This window comes from Rhamphochromis sp. 'chilingali' (genome assembly GCF_963969265.1).
Source record: "Rhamphochromis sp. 'chilingali' genome assembly, chromosome: 16".
Lineage (NCBI taxonomy): Eukaryota > Metazoa > Chordata > Actinopteri > Cichliformes > Cichlidae > Rhamphochromis > Rhamphochromis sp. 'chilingali'.
In genome coordinates, this window is record NC_137943.1 from 7,797,020 (window position 1) to 7,809,675 (window position 12,656).

Genomic DNA, 12,656 nt, shown 5'->3' on the forward strand with positions numbered 1-12,656 from the left:
AACAGGTTTGGCAGAAATCTCATCGTGTGGGACTCAGTGACTCGAGGGCATTTTTAAGGACCTTTTCTGTTTTGAATTTGAATCTGATCACGGAAATAAATGTTTTTATGCACATTTATTAAGAAGTAGTCCAATAATTGTGGCCTGGCAAGAAGAGCAGGTCCATTTTTGCGAGAGACAAAAAAAACACACTCTGATAAAACATTATGCAAATGTGGACCAGTGACATCAGCATGCAGATTTCTGCTTTCTTCTTGTGGACACAGTCAGGTGATATGCAGTGCGTATTAAAAAAAACAACAGCTTTCCAGATTCTTTTTAGAAGCTTTACTAAGCTGCATTTAATGTAAAGGCATTAAATGCAGGATTCAGACTGTGTCCTCAGTTGTAAATAAATCCTGAGCCCGCTTACTTTACTAAAAACTATCCACACACTGAACGTGTGCATTTAACCACAGCAGGTTTTCTCACAAACAATACCCATTTGAGACTTCATCGTGATGAAGGCTAAAAGGTCTGTGCACAAAACGGTGATTCAAAGTGAACAGCATCCCTGCAGGCACTAATGTTGTGGCCGCTGAACTGTATAAAGACTGTATGGCTGCAGCTGTCAAAATCCTCAAAAAGACTCCTCTGGCTACATTAATATGCTTATTATATTTCAATTATTAGCTCATGCTCACAAGGAAGTGATTTTCATAATTGGTGTTTATAATACATTGGATCTAACAGAGGTTTTAAATTTCGGTCTTTAGTGTTCAATTTAAAGACAATAACTGATAAAATCTCACTTTTTCATTGCATAATTGGCATATCTTTGCAGGGCCATACACACCACAAATTCTAGGCTGTTGACTAAAATTCCTTCCGACGATTCAGCCCCGGGAGATACAACTAATAAAACATACTGTCTAGCTTTGGTCAAGTGGGACATCCATCATTTAAGAGCCTGACAGCAGTCACTGGCTGCTACAATATTCTGATTAAACAGTAAACCAATAAAATGCTTCAGCCTCTGTTTGTATACAGAATGTAAGTTCAATAGCCCGATCTATCAAGTTTTATCTTATTCCTGCTCTTGATATTATTTATGATTTCATATTTGCTATTATTACTCCATCAGTCTGGAGAAAGGACATGAAAGACGAGAAAAAGGAATATGTGTGACGCGATGAAGTTTCCAGATACAATTTAAACCTGTGGAAATCAATATATGTTACCTCATGTTTGCAACGAGGTTCGCCTGTTAAACTAACAACTGCATAGGGTCCGTGCTGTCTTGTAGATAGTCAGCGGATTGCAGGCGGCTACTGAGCAAACCAAAGACATCAGAGAGTTGAGGTAATGAAATTAGAGGGCAGTTTTGAGCAGCTTTCCTTGTCTGTGAACACAAAAACTATGAGGAGCTGGTGAATAAGAGCAACAACAAGTAGCTACTAGGGGTGCAACGATACTCGTATCGATATTGAACAGTGCTTTCGGTTCCGTACGCATATGTATCGAACAATACAAAATTTTTAATTTATTTTATCAACTTTCCTTCTGACGATGCTGTCTGTGTTGAGCGCTCAGTGGATCTGCGCTCGACAGTGCAGCCTAGGCGGAGTAGTCGAACACAGATTCACTGAGCGCAGGGGGGCAAGCTAGCGAGACAGAAGTTAAGCTCTCCTTGCAACATGGCAAATTGAACCTCGCCCACCCTAATTCAGATCTGGCGTTTGGAACTATTTTGGTTTTCATGTGACGTATGACCCTGAAGGTAAGCACATCATGGACAAAAGTAAAACGGTATGTCGGTTGTGCCACGCAATGCTCAATTACATTGGTGGGAACTAGTATGTTAGCACAGTTAGCTCGTTAACGTGTTGGCCGTCCAGCCCCACGCACAGGGCGATCCGCGGTAGCTCGTTAACGGAGATTTGCCGTGTTGTGACGTTAACGTCATTTCAGATTAACGCTGACAGCACTAGTGGGAACACAACGAATATGACTGCACATTTACTCCGACATCATCCTAGTGCAAAGACAAGTGGAAGCACACAAAAACAACAAGCACGCATGCTACAAACTTTACCCGAGTCATTTAGACAGCCGTTAGCACATGATTCTCCTTATGGGGACCTGATATGTTTAATATGCTGCTGAGAATATAGCCCAGAAGAAGCGAATAGTATAGCTTTTAGTTTGGAAAGAGCCATTTTTCTGTAATAAACTCTCTTTTCCAAAGATGAGTGATTTCTCGATCAGATAGATTTATTTTTTTATTACTTTGTTATTTCAGCAACATTAAATTTAAAAACTGTACTTTTGAGTTAAAATATATATTTATAATTTTAATAAATGACAAATTAAAAAGGCATGAACATTTTTTTTGTATCGAAAAACTATCGAACCGAACCGTGAATTTTGTGTATCGTTGCACCCCTAGTAGCTACATGTGGCAACAGTACTTTTAGACCGAGCACAGCTGGTGACAACAACATTATCATGAAAAGTATTGTGAGTTACAAAGTTTTGTATTAGTTTTACTAGTTAATTAATGTTAATTAATTGGGGCGACCGTGGCTTAGGGGGCTGGGAAGCGCATCTGTAACCGGAAGGTCGCCGGTTTGATTCCCGGGGTCTCTGTCCTGGTCGTTGTGTCCTTGGGCAAGACACTTGCCCAAGGACACAACGACCGCCTACTGGTGTTGGTCAGAGAGGCCGATGGCGCAATATGGCAGCCTCGCTTCTGTCAGTCTGCCCCAGGGCAGCTGTGGCTACAACTGTAGCTTGCCTCCAGCAGTGTGTGAATGTGAGAGTGAATGAATAGTGGCATTGTAAAGCACTTTGAGTGCCTTATAGCGCTATATAAATCCAATCCATTATTATTATTATTAATTGGTTCATATATTTTGTTACATGCTTTTGGACCAGAGCAACTTTTCCAAAGTTCTAGATTCTTCTCCTTGTTTGTGCGCTGGCACGCCCGATCTGATATCCCCGTGTTAGTGTTTTTAATAATGAAGTTGTCTGAGCATTCACCTAGCATTACCCAAGAAGTTAGCTAATGCTTTTAAAAAGGATCACTAGCAAACAAACATGAGTTACCTAAATTTGGCTACTGTAACAGCAGACCTTTAACTTGATAAAAATAGTTATTATATTGTATAAATTAATAATAGAAAGAAAAGCGCTTGAAATGCTTACAGTTTGTTCCAGAAGAGTTTGCATAAAGGTATTTCTTTCCCCCACACTGCAAAGCTATGACAATGCAACAATATGATTGGTCAGTTGCAATGGACCAACACTATTATGCTACTGCAGGAACAAGACAGACACGGGATATCAGATACACCGTGTCTTTACTACAGGATCCTTGTTGAAAGATCAAAGTTAATAGAACGTGCTTTCTGGGGTAAGTTTTAGCTTGAGTGACAGTATTGTGACTTTAAAAAGTCTGTGTAAACAATAGCAGAGGAACTATAGAAAGACGTTAGTGGCATAAATTATAGACTGCTTCAAAAATGAAACAAAACAGTGGTAAATGAGCCGACAGCAGAGTTGTCAAAAAAATGTATAGCAAAAAAAAATAATTTAAGATTATGTACTCATTTGCTACAGTACTTTTAGCAGTTATATGATAGCCACATTAAATGTCTGTTGTTATCTTTGAGGTGCTATAGCTAATAATAAGATGGTGATATTAATGTTGTTATCATTGCTACTGTGTGTAACATTAACAGACGGCGTTAATTCATCAGGATAACACAACTATTTGTGTCTTAAAAGCATTATCTTGATAAAAGTCTACCAGCAGCTACACAGAAGCTGTGGCAGCCTACCCTACCAACTCTATTTCATGGGCCATGTCAGCAGTAGCACACCGTTACTTGAGACGACCTAAAAATATTCTTTTGTTTGCTTGTTGCACAGTTGTCTCTATAGTTGTCTATTATAGGTTTTTTACTCAATGGCAGATCTGCAACGCAATTCTAATTTGTTAAAGCTAGCTGCTAGCTTTTCCCCTAAACTTGCTACCTGGTCATACGGACACCATAAATGAAAGATAATATAAAAAAGCCAAAAGAGGATTGCATTAACATTAAAGTACCACATATTGGGTCTGAATTGGTGTGGTTTATTGGAAGCTATCCTTGGTCACAGAACAGCATTTGCTGCTAATGAGGGCACAAAGGATTAGTTAGTCTGACTTTTAGCTATCATTACCACCACCAGGAGCTGTAGTCTGCCAGAGAAAGCCTCTCTGGATGCTTTGTGTCTCCTTGCATACTTAATATAAAAACAATAATATCTGGTAATGTTACATTTTATAACTTAAAAGACCACAAAATGGGTTTTCTCAACTACACATCTCCCTTATAACTGCATTATTATTGCAAAACCCACTTCACACAATATGACACACACTGCTTTGATTAAGGTGTTTCGAACTGACTGCCAACTGGCATCATCTTACTGTTCCTATTGGCTTTGTGAAATAGAAAAAAAGCCATTAAAGGTAAGTAACCCCCTTGGGTAGTTACCCTCAATGAGTCACTAAAACTGTTTGGTCAAAGGCACCTGTTCATTTATTTATCTCATATCATTCACTGTGAAGCACAGCACACTGTTTAATCCTTACCCCCAAACTAACTCTAAACTAACCCTCCACCCGCCCAGTACCTATATTTGCCATCTCAGGTACGGTGGCGCTGTAGGGGCCTTCATCAAAGACAGGCGGGTTGTCGTTGATGTCCTGCACCCGAATTATGAACTGTGACGAGGGCTCCAGAGCACGGTCGGTCTGCCTGTCGGTGGCCGTGGCGATGAGACGATACTCGTCCTTCTCCTCACGGTCCAGCGGCTTGGTGACATGGATGTTACCCGTTTTCTCGTCTATCACGAAGACCGAGCCTGCCCCTTCGCCTCGCAGGACATACTTTGTGCGTCCATCATTCCTGTCCATGTCAGTGTGGAGCTGAGTGAGGACGGACAGAAATGGGAAAAAAGAAAGACAGGGAAAAATGGAAGCAAAGAGGAAGGAAATGGGTGGAAATGGTAAGGAAACAGTGGGGAAGAAAGACAAGAGTAAACACCAGTTAAAAATTAAGTTTGTTTTTTTGAGCCAGTCAGTGAAGACAAAAAACAAGCAGATTATCTTCTGCATGCCTCTAGGATATAATGAATTTGAAAAGAAGCAGACAAAAGAAATAGGCACAATACCCCCCTCTCTCACACAGACACACTTTCCTGCCATTGTGCTGTGTCTCATCTTTCTATTCCTGCAGTATGAGCAGTTATGAACCTGGATCTCCTTAATCTTAAAGCTATCCAGAACACATGCTCAAGTACTCACGCTTAAAGCCCCCATTCAGTTCCCAGCAGCTGTGGAAGAGGAGAGTTTACTAGTCTGTGCACATGCAACGCCTTGGCTATTTAATGAAAGCACCAAATCAAAGGAATAATAAACAGTAGGCCTATCAATTATTCTGTAACTAATAGGTGTGTATAAGTGAGGGTGGAGTTTGTGTGGCAATGGGACACGCAGTATCGATCGCAGCCCTGTTTTGAGGTTTATTGGATCAGCGCCTAGCGGGATGGCAGAGCAGCAGAGCGACCGGCGTCCTCTCATGCAGGGAGAGGTAATATCAGGGAAGGCTCCACACTGTCCTCCGCGACTGACGAGAGACAAGCCAGCGGGATGTGGTGAGCACATCAAGATTCAATCTCATTACCCCCAAACCTACGTGGATCGAATAGAAACTGTGACCAAAAAAAGGAGCGCTAAATTAGGCCCCGCTCGCAAGAAAGTGTGACATTGTGACTTTAGATGGAAAGGAGAGAGCAGAGAGGCGACTGGGGAGGGGATGGGTGGGTTTAGCTCAGGAAAGCATTGTTGCGTGGCAACAGCTAAGCACATTTGCTAAATGAAATGAGAATGGATACTGCGAATCGAAATGTTCATCTACTTTAAGGCTTGCTATTTTTCAAGTGGGGGGGGGGGGGGGGGGGGGGGGGGGGAATGGCGTGGATGTGCCAGCTTCATGGGGGGTAAACGATAAGCACGTGACAAGGCTTATTCATAAATAAGATGGCAGTCATAAGTCTAGACTGTCAGTTAAAAGTTAAAGCTAATTAAACAGCATGGCACAAAGTTAAACAGCACTTCACCTTCAGAAGATCTGTGTATTTTAATGACAACGTAAATTGGAAAATCTAAAGGCACACCCACCAACATGAGAGAGTGTTGCGTGAGCAGAATGCACAAGCTAGACATAGATGCACTGCTCTCCTGAATGTTTTTCTTTTCATGGACCTATAAATGAAAATGCAAGGCCTTCAATAACTAGCTTAAAAATCTTCATGTTAGCTTAGTTCCTCTAAGCTACTTTAGTTATCACATAGGAGACGTGCTCCTTTATGTATGACCCTCTCTGCACGTTGATCGCCTTGGGCAAACGGATTGACAGACAAGACAGATCAACATTCACGTCTGTCACATTTGCATGTCCAGCTGACTATTTATGTTCAGAGTTTATAATTGTCTTCATTGTCTCTGGGGGCCCAGCACATTTTCTCCTTCTACCTCCAGTCAAATGCCTGGTTGACTGGAAACATGTATATGTATGGGTTCTTGCAACTCTTTGAAATTGGATGACCAGTCATTTGTGACAGGACATGATGGAAAAGGATCACTTCCGACATATTTCTCTCATATGTCCTTGTTGGGGTTTAGAATTTACATTACAAATAACATGTAGCCCCTGTAGCCAAGACCACCTTGGCAAGTAATCTGAGTAATTTTGATGCAATTGTCCAAGAGACCAAGTGTAAGGAGTGGCAGCTGCTCAGGCTGAGAAAAGAAACAAAAAAACCCCAAACTGAACATAGCATTAGCTGAAGCACACTATGAAGAAACATCAGCTGACCTCAGTGCTAGACTACATGATCTGATACCAACTGATACCATTCAGTTGGCAGGCTTTATTTAAGCTGCTTTAACCTGTCTATAGGTGATGAACATCTGCAAGCTGCTTTGCAACCCACCTCTACATTTCAGTTCCATGTTGTGTATGATTTGATTTGGTCATATTACTGCCATATCTGTTGTCAAGGATCCCTGCTTCCATTTGTCATGGCCTCTTACCAACGCCTCCCTACTTTTGGCTTTCTGTCTGTGCACGTGGATGAGTAGGGTCCCAAAACAGAGACATTTAGGAGGCAAGTTGATTATGATGCAACTCGCTGCTGACATTTTCCACTGCAAAAATTTAGTGAGTGTTTAATATTCTTAACATCTCAATAATGAATCATCATGTTACTTTTATTAATTAGTTTCTCTTTTACCCACTTTCACTTCCCACCACTAACCTTCATTGAATGGGCCTCTTTCACAGCAGACTCTGAGTAGTCACAGCATGAAAAGCTCAAGAGCTGCTAATGACATTAAAGATGCCTCAGTTTCACTCAAGTATCTCAATGAGTTACAGTATGAAGGAAGCCACAGTCTCACGACTCTGAAAAAAAGGTGTTAAAATGAATCAGGCCATAATTAATGCTTTTTTATATATATATTTTTTTACACCTTTTACTACACCTATACTATTGTGAAGAAAGCTGTTCCCAAGTTATATGACTAGCCTGTCACTCCCCCTAATCAGTTCAGCCACTCCTTATCTCTACCTGCCCATAAGCACAAACTCTTTACCAGTCTTTCACTACAATGCTTGTCCCTGGGCTACCGCCTGATTTTACCTTTGCTTTAGAACCTGGTTCCTCACTGCCTGTCTGCTTTTGAGCTCACAAAACACCTACATAAACTCTGACAAGGCACATTATTTACAACCCAATTAGGACCTGACCGTGCAAATTCAATTATGGCATGTCTCATTTCTGTCGAACACACTCCATACATGGCATCCATATGGATGAACTTCCAGCCACCACTTGAGATCAGATTTCCCAACTCAAATATATGTTATTGCACCACCTATAGTAATAAAGCAGATAAATGGTCTCTCCATGTACCTCATACCCTCGGTACAATATAGCAACCCTATTAGAGGCAGTGTTGTAAACATTCAGGCAAACTGGTGCACACCTCACTTTCAGTGTATTTCAAAATGACACGCGGAAATTGTGCAAAGCACCAATGAGGCAAAAAATTTATTAGAAAGACACTTTACTAATCACTGTCTTTTAAAAAAAATCTGCATCCACACAGCTGACAATGGGCCAAGACATTGTTGTGGCACTGGTTTATATGCAAACTAATTTTCTCTTCACTTGTTTTCCAGATCTAATTATTTGTTTTAGTCCATCACCAGTGCAAATTTGCAGGTTCAAAAGGTTTTGATATTTGAACAAATTAAGTATTTTTGCAGTCAGGGTCTCAAAAGTTCATTAAAAAGTATTTAAATTATGACCTACACAGTATTTAGGTTTCCTCTCATCTTCTAAGCAGGCCAACTGGGGCCAATTGGCCAAAACACCCGGCTGGTCGGGACCACCACGGGAGCCCGGTTCCTCACTCCCCTTAACGAAGAGCCATTAACAATCAAAGTCTTAACGGCCCTGCAGCTTAACGAGGGGACTTAACGAGCTTCTTAATGAAGCCCCAGCCATCATTACCACAGTGAGTGGTGGCAGCACTGATTGAAAGCACTGCTCAGAGTCATTCTGAAGCAGGAGAGACCAGCCTAAGGAAACCAAATCCATTTAAGGCTGACCTCTCACCCTTATCTGTTCTTCCAAGATTAATAGGAAAGTATAATAAGGGAATGCATTTAACCACATAATGGCTATGGGTAATTTATGGCTACAGAAACGTGTGAAAATAACCAAACAATTTTATATATAACACAACTGGCTATCACCATATTTCACATCAGAATGATATGACATCTCATAACTCGTACATTTCATATCCCTCTGATATACCATCAAATATATCAAGAGCCAAACAATATGAAGCCACTGGCCACAAAAGCCAAATTTACTGTTGTGTCACCTCTGCTTGCAGAATGATTTCAGCCTGATAAGCTGCCATTCCCATTTTCTTCACCGCCTCTTGTGTATGCAACACCCAGCCTCCCCAGACTCCTAAATCTCTTCAATTACTTATATTATCATAAGGTAATATGCTTATACTCATATACTCAATTTCACATTTTTGCAATAACCATAAATCATGAAGCGAGGAGGAAAAGTACTCTCTGCCAACCTCTAAATCACTTAAATAACTAATATCTCGTATACACAATTTCACATTTCTGCTGCACAATAAATCATAAAAACACCAGGAAAATGTGTTTTTTCCACAGCTGTGCATTAGCCTAATGAATGTGGATGTTATTCCCTACAACTTCAGTGTGTGTGTGTGCGTCTGATGTGCTTGTGTGCTTTGAGGCTAAGATGGTGGTTAGGTTACAGTAATAGAAAAAAAAAAAGATAAAGTGCGGTAAATCAGGTGGCGGCTCACGTGAAATGCCGATAGGCGTACACCACCGAGCCCTGTGATTGGCAGTGGGGTTTGTTAGATTTGTATTGTTGATTGTCATTTATGCTTAGAAATATTTACTTATATATGCTTAGAGTTTTGTAATTAGTTGTAGATTGGTAGAGGTTTTGATCCTTGATAGTCTGCAAACTTTGTGTGTATTAGACAGCACTTTGGGAGCATGAGAGGTCATACCGTGTCTTATTATTTTATGGTAGGATTAACGTAGTTGCGTCTGTTCTAGTCTAAGTGCTCTTTGTTTAGATGAACTGCAGGACTTCCTCACCGTGTTATCTAGGATGAACCATCTAGGGGGAGGGGGAGGCTACCCTCTTCCTGACCAAGGATGTTTGACCCTTTGATCAGCAGTCCACACACACACACACACACACACACACACACACACACACACACACACACACACACACACACACACACACAGGCAAGGTACTCTTTGTGTGTATGTAGACGTCATATGTTAATGAACTTATGCATATTCATGTAACCTCAATAAAAGAACAGTGGTACGGGAGAACGGACGAGAGCAACTGGGGTCAAGCGAAGGAACGGTGCCTGTCCGGTTCTCTCCCGTGCACGAGAAACATGAAGAAGCTTGCCTACTTGTGTCTTGCTTTGCAGTGTAATTATATTGCCTTCAACGTTCCAGCGGATGGGTTCAAGCTACAAACCTATCATTAATTGGTCCTTCGAGAGCCGGAGCCCTGGAATCGCATTCACCGAGGGGAGGAGGGACACGCTGAAAGACTGACGTCAGCCAGGAAGTTCCTGTGGATTCGCTGTCTGTCTTTTCTCCTCGATGAATGGCGATCGGCGGGATTCGATGCTGATATTACACGCTAAGCAACACCAAGTAAGTTTACAGAGGCCGACTCTATAACCGTGTCGTTGTGCAGTCTCCGCCACTTTGTGAGGCGTTGAGAAGTTCGCTGCTTTGTGGAGCGAAACCCGGGTTCCTTGCTACTGTGTGCAGCAAGAGGTTCCTTACCGCTTTGTGGGGTAAGAGGTTCCTTACCGCTTTGTGGGGTAAGAGGTTCCTCGCTACTTTGTGCAGCGAGAGGTGAGTTCTCCGCCACTTTGTGAGGCGTTGAGAGGTTCCGCGGGGTCCAGATTGTGCTGGACAGTAGGCCTATTTTGTGTTGTTGTCATTGTCGTCGTCGTTGTTGTTGTTGTTGTGTGAGTGTGTGCGGAGCAGAACATGTGGTCTGTGACACCGACTGCTGTTGTTATCATGGGTTTCTAAGCAACCAAGAGTGAGTCGGAGGGAGACAGACGTTTGTGCTGGACTTTGCTCCTGGCAGCACAAAGTATTTATGTAAAAAAGAGAGAGAGCGATGGCTCCTTAGCTGCGCGGGTTCACGCGAGCGCGGTCACGCGGACCTGAGCCGTGCGGTTAATCGCAGGCTTATAAATGGAAGAGATTCAAATGTTAGAAGTTTTCAGAAAACACACCAGCCTTGAAGAGCGTGTGGAGAAGGCCAGTCCACAGCACTTAAGATATGCTCTGGTGAATGGCTTTCCCCCCACCCCTTGCTGACACAATGTTTATTCTTTAGCTTGCCCTGATCGACAACAGCCTGTGTGCCAGACCATAGATTTAATTTAGGTGGATAGTTGTTAAAAGTAATCTACATTAAGCTTGTGGTTGCTCAAATTCAGTACAATGACATATGAGGTGAAGTGTTATAGATAAATATTTAAGCTAATGAAGTGCATAGAGGCACTTGACCTGTGTGAAAGACTGTCGTCTTATTATGAGCCATTGTTGAGATATACAGCACACCTGTGAAAACAACTAATATGCTGAACCCTATATGAAACATCTAAAAGTACGTGATGGAGAAGCTGTATTGAATATGAAAGTGTAAGACTTTGCCGCTGTGGGAAGAGCATGCAACTACTGTGTGATGTTGCGTTGCGTTTTTTTCTTTTTCTTCTGAGCTGATGAGCAAGCTACACATTATCAGATCAAGAGCTGTCTGAGAACTACTCAAAGAGAGGGAAACAGAGCTAGGATAACTGTGATAACTGGAGTGTGCAGCGTTTCCATGAGCAGTTTTCCTGCATCTTGACTTGTGTGTAGAGTGTTCATAACATCAGCATCATGTTTTTGTTTATTTGTTTGTTGGGTTGAAAAATAGTTAAATAAACTGGTGATCATATTTACGGATCACCATGGCACATATCATCAGCCATGTGATTTATTTTTGCAGATGACAAAGTGAGTGTGAATGTGTCTGATGTCACAGTGTTTTTGTGCGCTGTGTAAAAGTAATTGCCTTTGATTGTGAGTGAGAGCGGTGATTCTGCAGGTCACCAGCTATTGTAACGAAAAAAAAAGAAAAAAAAAGAGTGAAAAAGAAAAATCATAGGAAAAAGGTTTTGTGTTGATCAGCCAAAAACAACTACAATTTCATTTTCTGCTTTTAAGAAAAGACTGTTCACAAAAACACACACAGAGAGAGAGATGTGTGTTGATTAAGCAGTGATGATAATAATGAAATGTCTTAGTTTGTCACTTTCAGGTGAAAAGCAGACCTGAATCAATTTTCCACATGCAGCAGTCGGAAGAAAGTTATAGTTTAACATCATTGGAAACATGCAGGCCAAGTTTCTGGCTGACTTATTTACAGCGCCATGTGTCTCTCAACCTCACAAGCAAGCAAGCTCTCACCCCTCCCTGAAGACAAGGAATGCAGCTCCAAAGCAATAACATGATAAAGAGACAGCAGCAAGTCCTGAGCAAAGAGTCCCAGCAAAGCAGCAACAATGTGGACAAACAGCATCAGAGAAGAAGAGCAAACCCATCATCCTGACTGATCGGATGGATGGCACTGTGTTTACAACAGGCTGTGACTTCACTGTGCATGTGAAGAAAACGTTTGAGGAGAACTGAACAGTTGGAGTTTGACATTTGCCACCTGTGGAGTAAAATGGCAAGAAGAGACAGTGGAACACAGGACAAAGCTGAAGGAGAACTGCCGGCTGTTTGGACTGTTGAAGTGGGAGAGGACAAAAGAGTGAGAGGACAACAGAGTGAGAAGACTAGGTGAGAACACAGAGGAATGCTGTTATTTAATGTGGGAAATCAAAATTTGGGTTAGCAAACCTGGGGAAAAGAAAACTGACTGCTTAAGTTGGAAAATTGAGAAGGAGT

At 41.7% G+C, this 12,656-nt stretch overlaps 1 protein-coding gene across 1 annotated transcript in view; it reads right to left on the minus strand.

The window, feature by feature from the left end:
* The window catches only part of cdh24b (cadherin 24, type 2b), a gene marked incomplete at its 3' end in the record, with an annotated part of 166,676 nt that overhangs the window by 77,149 nt on the left and 76,871 nt on the right, over positions 1–12,656 (minus strand). Inside the window, exon 3 of the mRNA XM_080907825.1 lies at positions 4,666–4,960. Within this exon, the coding sequence (XP_080763951.1) occupies positions 4,666–4,960 (295 nt within the window). The remainder of the gene's footprint in view (positions 1–4,665; positions 4,961–12,656) is intronic.